The sequence below is a fragment of the Zootoca vivipara genome, chromosome 2 (assembly GCF_965207765.1).
Source record: "Zootoca vivipara chromosome 2, rZooViv2.hap1.1, whole genome shotgun sequence".
Classification (NCBI taxonomy): Eukaryota; Metazoa; Chordata; class Lepidosauria; order Squamata; family Lacertidae; genus Zootoca; species Zootoca vivipara.
Window position 1 is genome coordinate 76,144,081 of NC_142584.1, and position 14,323 is coordinate 76,158,403.

A 14,323-nucleotide genomic window follows, 5' to 3' on the forward strand; every position below is an offset into this window, starting at 1 on the left:
ATAGAAGTTTTAGCAATAAATTAAAGAAATGGCAGAATCTACAAACATTTTATTGTTTATTGTGTAAGTCATCCTGGGAAAATGTGTAGATGGACAAGAATATAAATCTAGCAATAAATATTTTTATCTACATTAATTGTGGATCAAATCTAATGTAATATGCAGTGGTGCAACTAGGAACATTTATTTTAAACCATGGACTTCATGGGTTAAAACTATTTAAATAAATAACTCAATATGCTGATCATTTAATTTTTTTCCCCTTCAAATTTTTCACATCATGGCCACAGGAATAAAGTGGCGTTTTTTAAAAACAGAACATTGTGCTTCCAGCTTATGTTATTTTACAGAATCAAAATCTCTGAAAATGTGTTCCTGTACCCAAGCCTGAGAAGAGGTCAACGAGTCTGGCAGGCTTGCAATGTTGATTATACTTTGTTGCTCAAAAGTGATTAATCTCAAAATGGAATATTGTTCCTTTGTATCCAGTACATTTTTTAAAAAGAAAATGCATTGTTTCTTTGTGAAACACGGAATGCAAAATAATAGGCTGTGTGTATCCTTCTGCCTCCCAGTGTGCTTTGATCTGCATACGCCTTGCCTGGTTTCACTATACAGCTAATTATATGCTAAAACCGCTTTTAATTTAGTCCTAGAAGACAGATTGTTGTATGGGGACCACTGACCGGGGGAGTGGGACGTACCCTAGCTTCTATGAATGAATAAGTGGGCCTACCAGCTGCCTAGTCAGCTTGATAGTCCCCTCTGGTCCTATGATACCAATCAGAATTAAACATGTGGTTGGCTGGACTTTAGCTTTTATGCAAAAAAGAAAAAAGACAGGGAGAATGCTTAATTGCAAGAAAAAATTAGTTGATCAGATTCAATACAATAGTAATTTGGAAGTGATATTAACTGAACATCAGTCTTCAGCAGTTAACAGGGTCAACTGGCCTTAAAGCATCTAATTAAGTCATTAAAACAGATACAAAAACCAGAGCTGTTAAACCTAGGCTCCTTCAGTCAACATCTTTGCTAGCTGACTGAAAAAGCTTAATAAAAACCACTGAGCACGACTTCTTTTGTTCTGTAATTTTTTATTGGATGGCTTTGAATTTGGCTTGCAGCTTCCTCCCCCTTCATTTGCAATGTATCTGGGGCTAATGTAATATTAGATAATCACCTCCAGGATAGCCAGTTACCATGATATTCCAATTAACATGTTAGGTGTAATTACAACAGATTATCATTTTCAGAATTTGGCATTTAATTGAAGCATAGGTTGCATCAGTTAACATCTTTATAGTAAGAACTAAAATGGGCATGTTAATGAAATATATTATGGTAAAATTTGGATAATAGAACAGTATTGATTAAGTAAATAAAAAATGCATGTTATGCCATTCGAAGTCAGGCCAAGAATCCACTCTATGTATCTCTCTCTCTCTCTCTCTCTCTCTCTCTCTGTGTGTGTGTGTGTGTGTGTAGATACATAGCAGCAAATTGCTGCTACTTATTACAAAGTGAACAAAATGTCTAGATATGTCCAATTCTAGTTTTAGGCACGTTTTTGTCTGAGAAGAAGCGCGAGAACCAGATATTTTTAAAAAATCAACTGATTTCTGATTTTACCTTTTTAAAATTGTTTTCATTTCTATAGTTTTATATACAGTGGTACCTCGGTTTACGAACTTAATCCGTTCCGGAAGTCTGTTCTTAAACTGAAACAGTTCTTAAACCGAGGCGCACTTTCCCTAATGATGCCTCCCAGCGCCAGTGCCCTTCCATCATTCAGATTCCGTTCTTAGACCGAGGAAAAGTTCACTAACAGGAACACTACTTCCGGTTTTGCGAAGTTTGTAAACCGAATAGTTCGTAAACAGGGCAGTTCTTAAACCGAGGTACCACTGTACTACTGTTGTATTGCTGATATTTTTATGAACAGTGGTGTATAAATACTTAAACATATAATGCAATCTATGGTTTCACTTATTAATGTTTTCTTCTGAATAACCATGCATAGAAAAGCCATGTTTTCATTCTGATTTGTTTTTGTAGATGATCATTTTACGCTATTTGATTATTTCCATGTACACTGCAGTTTATTTGCCCTTTTACCTGTTTCTCTGGCATACTATGTTTCAAAAGGAGAGAACTTCTAAAAATCATTTTTGAACAAACAAAGATAAAAACAAGAATAAAGTTCTGTATTGCAAAATCAGTATCCCACTCCGCTTAGCTCAGGATTAAACTTGTCAACTAAAATAGACTCTTCTCCCCTACCCCAAATAAACAGGGCTTATTATGCTTCCAGGAAAATATTCACACCTACAATTTTCACACAAGTCTTCATTGAAAGGGGGTTTATAAATTGAGGGGGTCTAATACTACTCTTCATATACTAGTTTTGTAAGAGTGTGTGGAGGTTTCATGTCACAGAGGAGTGCTCCTAAGAAACCACAATAGAAAGGAAAGAGTAAGACAGTATTGGGGACCAAGGAATTCAAACCTGCTTGGAGTCATATTATCTAGTGTCATGTCTAGCAAAATAAGCTAATACCACACCCTGACACAAGCAGTCTTACATATTACATGTTGAATTTATTTCCAACAATACTGCTAGTGGTTGTTAGAGGCATATCAGGCTTAAGTACACATGCAAAACTACTGTTAGTTGGTCTCCCTCTGTGTGAGGTTATTCTAACCAATTTGATTTTCCTCTCCTTCACTGAAATTTAGAACTGGTCTAGACATTACATTTGCCACGGGGATCAACATTGCCATGGTGATTTTACCATTTCATCCCCACCAATATGATTTATTGGACTGCTTTTCTTGGTCTAGAAGCTTTACCTGATAAGAAAAGTTCTATTAAAATATTGGAATACTGTGAACGTATGGATTATAAATTTAAGAATAAGTAGCGTCTGCATGATGAACGCTAAAATCCTATTCAGTGACTTAATTCAAAGGTCTAAAGATTTACAGTTACAGTGGTACCTCGGGTTACGAACACTATCCGTTCCGGGACGCAGTTCGTAATCCGAAACAGTTGTAAACCGAAGCGCCATTTTGCGCATGTGCAAACCGCGATTTTTGCATGCCCAGACCTCATGTGCCGTTTCTGCACATGTGCAGACTGCGCGCACAGCGAAAATACTTCCGGGTTTGCGGAGTTCATAACATGAGGTGTTCGTAACCTGAGGTACGGCTGTACCAGTAAATTCTATACATTTCTACTCAGGCACAAGTCCCACTTAGCTTAATGGGGCTTACTCCCAGGTAGGCACGCACATGATTACAACCTAAAGGTAACATTCAAAAGGAGACATTTGCTTTTATATTTAATTCAACACTGCTTCTAAAATTAATTTAGAATCTTATTTTTAATTGGCTTCCAGAGTGTATCAGCTTCTTGAATTTGACAAGCTCTTTGGGCACCAACATTATAATGTCACAATATTGTATACAACAACCAATGAGAAATAAAAAATGGAAAAGTAGCTTGTCAATACTTGTTCAGTTTATTCTTTTAACCATCATGATTAATACTAGGAATAAGGGTAGCAGAAGAAAGCTGTATCTTAAGTAGCTTATTATGGAGGAAGCTCTGTTATCAGATCCTACTTAATGAATATTTCAGATCAAACTGCCCAGAGGCACATCACACCATTTGTTACAGCAGACTTAAATTTCCAGTTCACCCAAACCCTAAACATGTTCATCCTTTCATTTCAGTGGATGCTACTTCCTAAGGATACTGTCAACACCTACTCTAAACATCTCACAATCCAAATAAATACTATGCTTCTACAGTATTTAATACATTTTAATTGATACTTCTCTGCAGCAATATTTTATCTATCTATCTATCATCTATCTATCTATCTATCTATCTATCTCCATCCATTCTTCCTCACTTTCATTGGAATATGTGTTGGCATACAACTGGGGTGTGTTACTGAATACATTTTAAGGATGTCAAATATGTTCAGCTACGAATGCCTTCAATTCCTATCTTAAGTATATTATTGGAATATTAGATTTGGAGCACAGGTTTGGGATCAGTACTGACATTGCATTGAATTTACAATGACCTTTTCCAATAAAAGCTTTAATACAGCTATAGTAAAAGTTTTCTGCCAGCTTTTTGCAACTTTCAGTACATTTAATTCAAAGGATTATAGGTTTATCTTGGAAACTAGTATGTGTGAAGTGTGTGGTTTGTGTTTGTGTGTGAGTGTGTGAGTGAGTGAGAAAGAGAGAGAGAGAGAGAGAGAGAATGCTTTTCAGCAGGAGGGCATGCTGCCTATAAAAACTGGGGAATTTTTTAAAACTTGGAATTTTTTAAAGAAGAGCAAGAAAAGGAATTTCTAGGGATACTTGTGTGATCATCTTAGTGCACTGAGTATCCCACAGCTGTCTCTTATTTGTTTCGTTTCTAACTAAACCAATATTTTTTATGCAGTGGCACCAGTACCGTAATAATAATAATAATAAAGACAGGGACCTACTATCCTCTTTTTTTGTTCCATGCTGAAAACCTCTTTGTTTTTCCAAGCATTTTTGAAGAGCTGTTGGTCATTTGTCCCATATTTTATAGCTTCAGGATGCTTTAATATTTTGTATACCACCTCAATATTTTTTATGAGTTGAGAGTTTACAAATATCTTTATAATTAATCAATACCGGTAGGGTAGGGAAAGGTATCAAACTTAAGGCTGCTGGTTGAACTAGCTATCTGACAAGAGTCCCTTTCAGCAAATTCCATGCCGCACTCAGTAGGCTGATTTTTTTTTTTTAAGGACAACCCAGATATATTTAGAAGTCCTGTGAATTTTGCAAAGTGGGGTGAATGGAGGACAGGAGAGAGTCCATTATGGTAAAAGGACTGTGGGGTGAACATAGCTAAACCTTGCCCCCCCCTCACTGCTGGGCTTCTTTGCTTCGGGCCTTGTTCTTCACAGCGTGGCTCACTGCTCTCAAATGAGCTAGAAGAAAATAGCTTAAAGCAAAAGAATACAGCAGTATGTTAAGGCGTGGCTGATTTTTTACTCCTCTCTGTTCAGGTGTACCCTATACAGGTATACAGCTGATATCTTGTACAAAATAGACTCCTCTCCACACTTTACATGCATATATGCATGAGGAAATAGCATGAATAATTATGCCTGGCTTCAGTATCATGGCTTAGGTTTAGTTGACCTTGGTTCTCCAAGGTGTTGTGGCTGTACAATGGTGTGCTTTGTGCTATGAATGTTGCTTGAATGCTGCGGCTCAGGCACACACACACACTTTATAAGTGCACAAACCTTCCCCAGCACCACTTAATTCTGCTTACAAGCAGCATCATTCAGCTTCACACATACAGCAAATGTCTGCCAGTGAAGCACAAGCTGATTTTTTTTCCTAGTGAAAGCTCTAAGACTCATAAATATTTGATTAAGACTATAACAAATTGGCTTAACATGGGGGGAAAACACAGTGTGATGGGGACTCATCTGGTAGATGGGCCATGCGTAGATAGGGACCATCTGGGGTTTGAACTTTCTACCTGACCCGTGGCTGGATAGTGTTTGTTGTCCTAATTGTTTAATTAGCAAGATCTATGCTTCAAAGGAGCAGGAATACTAAAAAAGCAAACCAAAAGAAAAGGCAAGCTCTGATGTGAGAGACCTTTCCCATGTGTTTTATTCTTTCTTTCTTTTTTTTTACTTTCAAGAACTAAACAAGCAACCTACTATGGGATGTAAATGAACTGGATCTAGGACTTGATTATACCAAGTCTTTCCAAGCCATTGAGATGCATTGGTTCGGAATATCCATCACCAGCAAATTCCCCTGATATCAAACTCACTCAGCAGAAAAATAATGGCTTGAGCAAATATTTGTACATTCTAATACCAAGAGGAAAATTCTGGGTAATTTATTATAGTTAGAAATAAAATTGTCAGCACAACTAGAATTGAGAAAATACCAAGCACTATTTGCGTTTAAATTGGCAATTCATGTAATTTAAAGAAGGCTTGTTTTATATAAACAGATTGGCCTTCAGAATATTGTTTAATAATATAGTCAGACAAGCTGTCAATATGGTCCCAAGGTCTGCTTAGGTTAATATGATTTACAGTCTAGAGGGGGAAACTGCTAGAGAATGCTGGTTTGTTGACATATTAACTCTGAAGCTCTATGACAATCAGGGAAACTGTTAGCAGTTGCTTGGAGGTTTCCAAACAATCAGTTTTAAGAGCAGAAATACATTCCTTTTTTATTTATTATTATCTACTATAAATAAGAGGGGAACAATTTATGACTTCTGCCTGAGCCTGAGTACAGTAACAAAGGCAATCTTGGCACCTGCCACATAATAACATACAAATATACATAAGGCATCCATTCAGACAGCATTATATTTTTAAACATATCACCATGTTCTACATATGCAACATTAGAATACCAGAGTAGTGTCACCTGAGCCATCGAACTTAAAAATGGAAATCATAATGCTGGTGGTCAACAAAAGAGGTTTAAAGACTGTCTCAAGGCAAATCTTTAAAAATGTAGTATAAACATTGACAACTGGGAAACACTGGCCTGCGAGTGTTCATTATTATACTGTATAAAAATAACATAAATGTAATTAGACACACATAAACTCACCAGATATTTAAAAAGACAATTTACTCAAGAATGCCGCCTGATCAAGAAGTCTAAAAATATGGATTTGCAACACTTGAATTTCATCTTCATAAATTCTACTGCTTTTGATTGAATCAAAGATATTTTGCTAGACCTATAATTTATCACTGTAAACTATCATGGAGATCCATAACAAACTATTTTTAAAATTATGACTTCCTATATGTGATTAAGTACATGCTCAAAAACATAGCAGCAGCATACAGGGGTATCATCAAGTCAGCCCCAGCCTTTTATCAAGACAAGTGCTCCTGACACACATATTTTGGAAGTAATTACAAAGCAGAAAATTAGTAACACATTCAACACTAACAGAACCTCTGTTCTCAGTTGCTGCTGCATGACAGAACATATAACTATCCTGTGCTGTAAACAGCAGACTGAATATTAACTCACCAAATTTCATCAGAATAACTCTTGTCTCAAGTAAACAGTTCTATCAGTCCAGTGATACCAATGCTTCTGCCTCAAGAAGCTCTTTGCAAACGTGTTGTGTAAATAAATAATAGAATTGTTTCTGTAACTTCTCTAGCCAGACTAGATTGGGTTTCTCATGTCTAGGGTTTCACGGCATACTGCCAGTTCTCTGTTCCATGAAAGTGCAGGACTTCAGCATAGCTTAAGATCAAAGGCTAGTGGTGTTGACTAAAAGTTCAGCTGATAAAAAACACACGGATCTAGTTCAGTGAAATGTAAACATGTTTGCGTCCCTTTTTGAGAATAAACCCATGTTCAGTAAATTTTGCTATTCAGTTCAACTCAGTTTGAGCATGATCTAGCTAGAGTTAAACACTTCTGAACATTTTGTTTTCAATAAGAGAATATTGAAACATGTGTAATACAATGGTAAAAATAAATGGGGGAAGCAAATGTGTCAGTTTGGCTAAATTATTTTCATACATTTTTAGGAAGTGAAACTGACGCAAGACATTTATTTTCATATTAGTCTTTTGAAGACGTTTTAGTATTCTAGTTTTAACTTTTCCAACTCCATTGAAAGTTGTATGTTTCCATCTGCCTCTAAAGCAGTCCTCCCTCACCTACAAATCTTTACTTTACCCTCTGTGTCTTGGAGGGGAAGAGAACAGCCCAGTAATGCCCCATATATGATGATGTCCTCATCATATACTCTAATGGCTCTACAGTGTGTGTGTGTGTGTGTGTGTGTGTGTGTGTGTGTGTGTGTGTGTGTGTGTAGCAGCAGCAGCAAAAAAAGCTGATGCTATTGCATCAACCGAAGTATAGTGTCCAGATTAATGGAAGTAACAGTACTGTTCTAGCGGTGGCGTAGCTTCATGCTCCGCCACCAGGGGAGGAGAGCAGGCGGGTGTGGGGTGGGTGCGCATTTTGGGGGGCGGGACTCACATTTTGGGGGTGGGGTGCGCTAGCCATAGGGGCATGGCATGCGTTCTAGGGGCGGGGCGCCCAGCGTGGGCGTCGGGGGCAGCCGCCATTGCACCCTCGGAATCGTGCGCTGCCCGGGGTGTAGCGTCCCCAATGCCCCTCCCTTGCTACACCCCTGTGCTCTAGTTTGCCTTGGTCAGACTGTCCTGTTCTGGGAACCACAATTTAAGAAGGATATTGACAAACTGGGTGCTATCATAATGATTAAGGCCTTAAATGATAATTTTAGGTTATGGAGTTGGGAATGCCTAGCCAGGAAAAGAGAGGAAATATGATAGCCATCTTCAAATATCTGAAGGGCTGTCACATGGAAGAAGTAGCAGGAAGTAGAACCCGAACGAATGGATTGAAGTTATAGGAATGGAGATTCCAACTAAACATCAGGAAGAACTTTTTAACAGCAAGAGCTGTTTAACAGTGGAAAAGACTCCCTCAGGAGGTTGTGGACTCTCCTTCCTTGGAGGTTTTCTAAGCAGAGGTTGGATGACCATCTGCCACAGAATGCTTTAGTTGAGATTGCATTGCAGGGGGTAGGACTAGATGATCTTAGGGGTTCCATCCAATTCTACAATTCTATGAAGGGGATAGCTACCCCATCTCAAAGATGTTCCTGAGGCATTATACACTCTGCATTCATTCATTCATTCATTCATTCATTCATTCATTCATTCATACATAACTGATAAAGCAAGGGGTCAGTAGGAATACAACTCCCTCAGTGAATCAAGAGAGCATTGCATTGGGTTGTAGAGTCCATTTGTAATTCAAAAGCTAACTTTTTGTATCCTCATCCTGGCAGTTTATGTTACTCTGCTTTTGTACTCATATGGTTGTGAAACCATGGTTATCTCAGGGATACCTTTGGCATGCTTTTGGAAACCACTGTGAAACCTCTCTGATTTAGCTAAGGCATAGTGTTTTTATTGAACCCTAGGCTCAAGCATGTACACAATATCAAGTGAATTGTAGAAGCTATTATAGGATGACTTCTGCCAAAATGCCACAGAGCAGAACTGGTCACTTTGTCCTATCCCTAGTTGCAGAGCCACTTCCTTAAAAAAGAAAAAGAAAAATCACTTAAGTTTTGCCTTCATGCTGTTCTTAGGTGACACAACTAGCACCTAGTACTACTATTAAACATACTGGTGTATTGTTTGTATCCAAATAAAATATTTTTGCCACAAATGCAATATAATGACTATAAAGGAAGGACCCTAAAACAATGGAAAAATTTAGCAGAGGAGAAAAAAAAACCACCATGACAACTCACATATTGAAGGAACAAATGTTTTACTTTTTCCAGATGTGTAGATCATTGAAAGCAAACCATTGACTCTTTTCTTCCATTCCTGGCAAATGGAACTTTAAGATGCAAGCATAAAGCTATGTATTACTCCCTTTTAAACCCTGCAATTTATTCCCTGTGGGTTGTGGATTTGCTGACTCAGACTGTTCCAGTCTGCTTTTATAACCACTAAACCAAATCTTGGGAATATACTACTTCAAGCCATGCTATTAAAAACATTGGTAATTCAATACCTAATTTATTTTATTCCCGCCCTCGTGCGGCGTATGTTATTATGCTTTTGTACTTGTATAGCTGTGCAGCTATGGATTTGCCCAGCACAGGAAGGGCATACAATAGACCTATTGTGCAATTCACCTAATGGTAAGTGAATGGTAAGACTCCCTTTCATTACAACAAAGCTGGGTAGCAACCATTTAAGCAAAGTATTAATATTTGCACCGATTTATGTAGTCCTGCTTTTCATTTGTACTGAGTATTCATTATTTTGTGCATGTTGGCAACCAGAATAATCACAACCCTATGACTGAAATTCACCCACTACTGGATACAAAATCCAAACCTCCCTTTGAGAAAATCTGCAATCCCAGTGCTTATGTATGCCCAGGGCTGCCCTGGGCCTGATATAGAAGCTCCAATTGGTGAAGAATGTAGACTGCAGATGTAGATGGGGGCAGGTGGCCATAAGCATGGGACACCTCTGCTAACACATCTGAACTGACTGCCCATATGCTAGCAGGCCAGGTCCATGGCTCTTGCGTTGAATGAATTGGGTCCAATATACTGTTATACAATGGGGGGAACCCTAGAAATTAATAAACAATAGGGTTTTTTTTATTAATTGGAATACAGATGAAAGTACAAGCTGCAGAACTGCACTAGACAAGGAATTCCTGGGCCTATGCAAAATGACCTGGCCAAGCTATGGCCATTAAGAAACAACACAGGGCCATTGAGAACCCTTGACAATGCATGTGAACTATACTTCCCCTGGCCACAAGGTGTGAACAGAGACTGGAGTTTGGAAGGTTGCCAGGGTAGCTGGGCTTGAGATGACAGGCAAAGAGTTTTTAGCAGGGTATTCTGGCAAGAAGAAGGAAGAGGAAAGACTGGAATACATCTTGAGCTGGCTGGGTGCACTCCTGTGAGGGAGAAGCCCCTCTTGAAAGGACCATGCTGTAAGATCTGGACTCCCTCCATGCATACTGAAGGTGGAAATAGGTGAATAAACCATATTTCTTAAAGCTATGATAGCCTCTGCTGTGTCTCAATTCTCCAGAGGAACACAGATCCTGGGTGAGTGCCTGGAACCCCATGGGCTTTTGCTACCACTCAGCAGAGAGAGGGGGAGGCACCCAACTTTTGTTGACAATACCTTAAGGAACACTTGAACCTTTATATCCCAACTTGATCACTGAGATCATTCGGATAAGCATTGTTAGTTGTGCTCTGACTGGCCTCAATTAGAGGTCAAGCATTTAGTGTTGTTGGTCTCATTCTGTGGAACACTCTACCAGCAGAGATTTGGTAGGGATCCCTACTTTTGACTTTCAGATAACATTTTAATGCCACCAAGCCTATGCAGGTATTTAAAACATTCTTGATTAGTCTTTCACTTTAATGATTATTTGCAATGCTTTTAATGGTGTTGTGTAATAAATAATGTATAAAACAAACAAACATCCACATTTTTCTAACCTCTTGGTTGCATTAGTGAAAGGTACTCTACTTTGGACTATCTTCTAACATTAGCTTGTAGATAATATGGCTGCTCACTTCCTGATCTGAGCCTAGACAGGAAGAAGCATCTATCTCCAATACTAAATTAGCTAGAGCGGTTGCTGACTGGTTTCTAGGCCCAGTTACAATTGCTGATTTGACTGATAATGTCCAATGTGGTTTAAATCTAGTATTTCTTGCATTGTGACCATTGCCAAGGGCTGTTAAATGAATAAACGAGCTCATTTCAAAATTTATAAACCACTCTTCATTAAGAGGATACCTGGATGGTGCACAGAAGCAGAATGTCAAATATAATACAGATGTCAAAATAATATTAAAATATTAAAACCACAAGAATTAAAAACTTTGGAAACAACAGATATATTTGGAAAGGCTTAGGATAAAAGCAAAGTATTTAGCAAACAGTAAAAACATGATCAATAGATGTATGTTCTTTTAAGGTGCTGGGTGGTGTTCTAGCAGTGCAATGCTTGCCCATAGGGCTATGCCCACCAAAACTGTAATATGGATTATAAGATTAATCTTCTTGTGATGTTGCTGGACACAAAGATGCTGAGAACCCAGAAAATTGTTGGCAAATCTGACTAATGCAATCATCTGAGATGCTCAATATACTCAGTGTTTGGGACGATGTGTGTTTGCTTTTGTCTTTCATGCGGCACACTTCTTGGATAAAGTGCTTACCTTTTGAGGATACATTTTGAGGGTTACTTTCTAATGTCTTTAAGGTCAGGGTGAATATTCATAAGATAAGAGAAACCACTTCTATATAAATTAACACCAGGAAGTCACTTTTCTAGTGCGCCTCATCTGACCCCCAACCATTATTTGCATTTGTGAAGCTCAAGTAATCAATCCCACTTTCTATAATGAGTATCTCTTTGTCATCATATGGACCCCCCCTCGGGACCCACTGCTTCCTCCGAGTTTTTACTCTTAAGATTTTAGAAAGAAAAATCTATGGTAAATGCCAAGTTCCATTAAAAACAACAACACAACTGGTTGTTGGAAGTTCATGCAGAAATCCAGACTAGACTGTTCCTTTTAGCACAGTGAATAATTACATAGTGTGAAATACTGTGATTATTTAGATTACGCATTTCCTTGAAGCACACAAAACACCCCATTCAAAATATACAGCTCAGCCACATAAAGAAGTCATGAGAGGAATAAGGAAGGAACCCTCTAAGTCGCTGCAAGTAAACACTATTAACTTGCTTAATGGTGCCACTCCCCAAATAAGTTTCACTAAAGCCTACAGTATCAGAGCTTGGAAAAACATTCAGCACGCCAAATACGAATTGTCCAAATATGAACTGACCAGCTTATTGTACAGTCTGTCCCTGTACTGAACAGAGGGTCCTTTAAACATATAAGATATACAAGTAAGGCTGAGAATACAACAGAAGGGCACATTTAGATCCAGCAATTCCTTTTGCTGTTTTTAGTTCTACATTCAAAGTTCACTCACAACATCTGTGACTCAAAAGAAGCAAAAGTAAATGCAGAAATATTCATAAAGATTTTTTTATAGCCCCCAACATTCAACTCTACACAAAAGAATTTTGCAAAGTAGCAAACACATTTTAGGATTACAATGCCGGTTGAAATCAAGCAGTTAGGAAAGATAAATATTCTTCATAAATCAGCACTTGCCATTATGAAAGACCTCTATAGTTGTCAGAAGACATGAGAAACATAGCTAAGGGCAAACTGCTAACAACCTAAGCCCACGGGGGCAGGCACACAAGTTTCAAAAGGTACCTGATTGTCCTGACTGAAATGCAGTATTTCCACATCAGATTCCACATTGCACTGCCATCTCCCTTCATGACCTCCTCTGCAGTGTGGAAAAACACACACTTATTCTGAAGAATCCAGCGAAGTAGTACATTTAGAAGGTGCAGAGCAAAAGTTAGCCAAGTTTCAGGAGACAGCTAGGCTCTGATTCATGAACTCAAAAAAACGATTCCTCCAACCTCCACTGACTTGAACTGAGCAACTCACAGAGGGAAGCCAGCTTTCCCATCAGAGGTCTCAAATTACTGCTTTCTTTACAATCTACAAGAACTGTTTACATTATTCACTAACTAGGATCATTCAGTGCTGCTTGGAAAGTTACATGTCACTGTTTTGGATGATCAAGTTAAAAAAAAACAGTAAGAGAGCAGATAGCATTTACTGCGTTTAAAAACTCTTGTCTGCAGGGATCCAGCATAGCATTTGCTAGGACAGTATGCTTACAAAATGCACTTAAATCATACAGCGTAGTCTATGAACAGCTAGCAGTTGGATTTTTAAAAAACTTGACTAGCGCCAAAAAAAAGTAATGAGTCATTTTCCAATGCTGGGCATGAACACACACTGTAGGAATGAATATCTAAACCTCTTATTATATATAATGTATCAGTCAGCTAGGACACTCAGTTATACTTCAGTAGCTGAAATGTAAATGTTTCAGTGAAACAGTAATAAGCTGTATGAGGGTCACACCTTGTATGGAAGTTAGTTGATTTTATATGGTTATGCAGTTAAAGTTACTGACAATATACCACTAATATATTTCCCATAGTTACTGTATGCAGGTTAAGCATTACTTTTAGCTCACCACACATTCGGAATAAAATGATATTCATCTTTTGATTTGCTGTGCTGATGGGAATAATTTAGCCTTGATGGATCCTTTTGCTAAGGCCATCACCAGTGTCAGGAAATTTATTGGACATAAATCCTTCTCCGTAAGCCATTCCTGCTCTGCATCTTTTTCCTAACAAGGCAACAGGCCACCAGTTGTTAGTTTAGGGGGCATGGCATTGCAGCAATCTTCTTCCTGCCCAGCTCCTGATGCTGGAACCAGGCTCAAGGAAAACTGGAACGCAGTGATAAAGTAAGGGAAGAGGTGCTGAGTTGCAGGTGTAAACTCAGGTTATAAATGATTTAAAATGAGCAAACTAAATGATTTAAAATGAGCAAAGGACCCATTGGTGCCAGTGAAAGCCTTTCTGCCCATCTTTTATTATATGACATTGGGGCTGTCTCTTTTTCTTTCTCTAGATTTCAGCATTCTGCACGGATAGGAGGGGTTAAACTTCTCCATGTGCTCTTGATCTGGATTGGCCCTCCAGTGTAAACACAAACACACACACATGCACACATACACAGAAAACCACA

At 38.4% G+C, this 14,323-nt stretch overlaps 1 protein-coding gene across 9 annotated transcripts in view; it reads right to left on the bottom strand.

Moving 5' to 3' along the window:
• IQSEC1 (IQ motif and Sec7 domain ArfGEF 1) overlaps positions 1-14,323 on the bottom strand; it is a 321,439-nt gene that overhangs the window by 140,502 nt on the left and 166,614 nt on the right. The window contains exon 1 of one of the 9 annotated variants that reach the window (XM_035106283.3): positions 12,917-13,138. The exons of the other annotated variants lie outside the window; for them this stretch is intronic. Within the exon in view, the coding sequence (XP_034962174.2) occupies positions 12,917-12,984 (68 nt within the window). The 5' untranslated portion in view covers positions 12,985-13,138. Of the gene's footprint in view, positions 1-12,916; positions 13,139-14,323 lie in introns of those variants that run through there. 9 annotated transcript variants of the gene reach the window in all.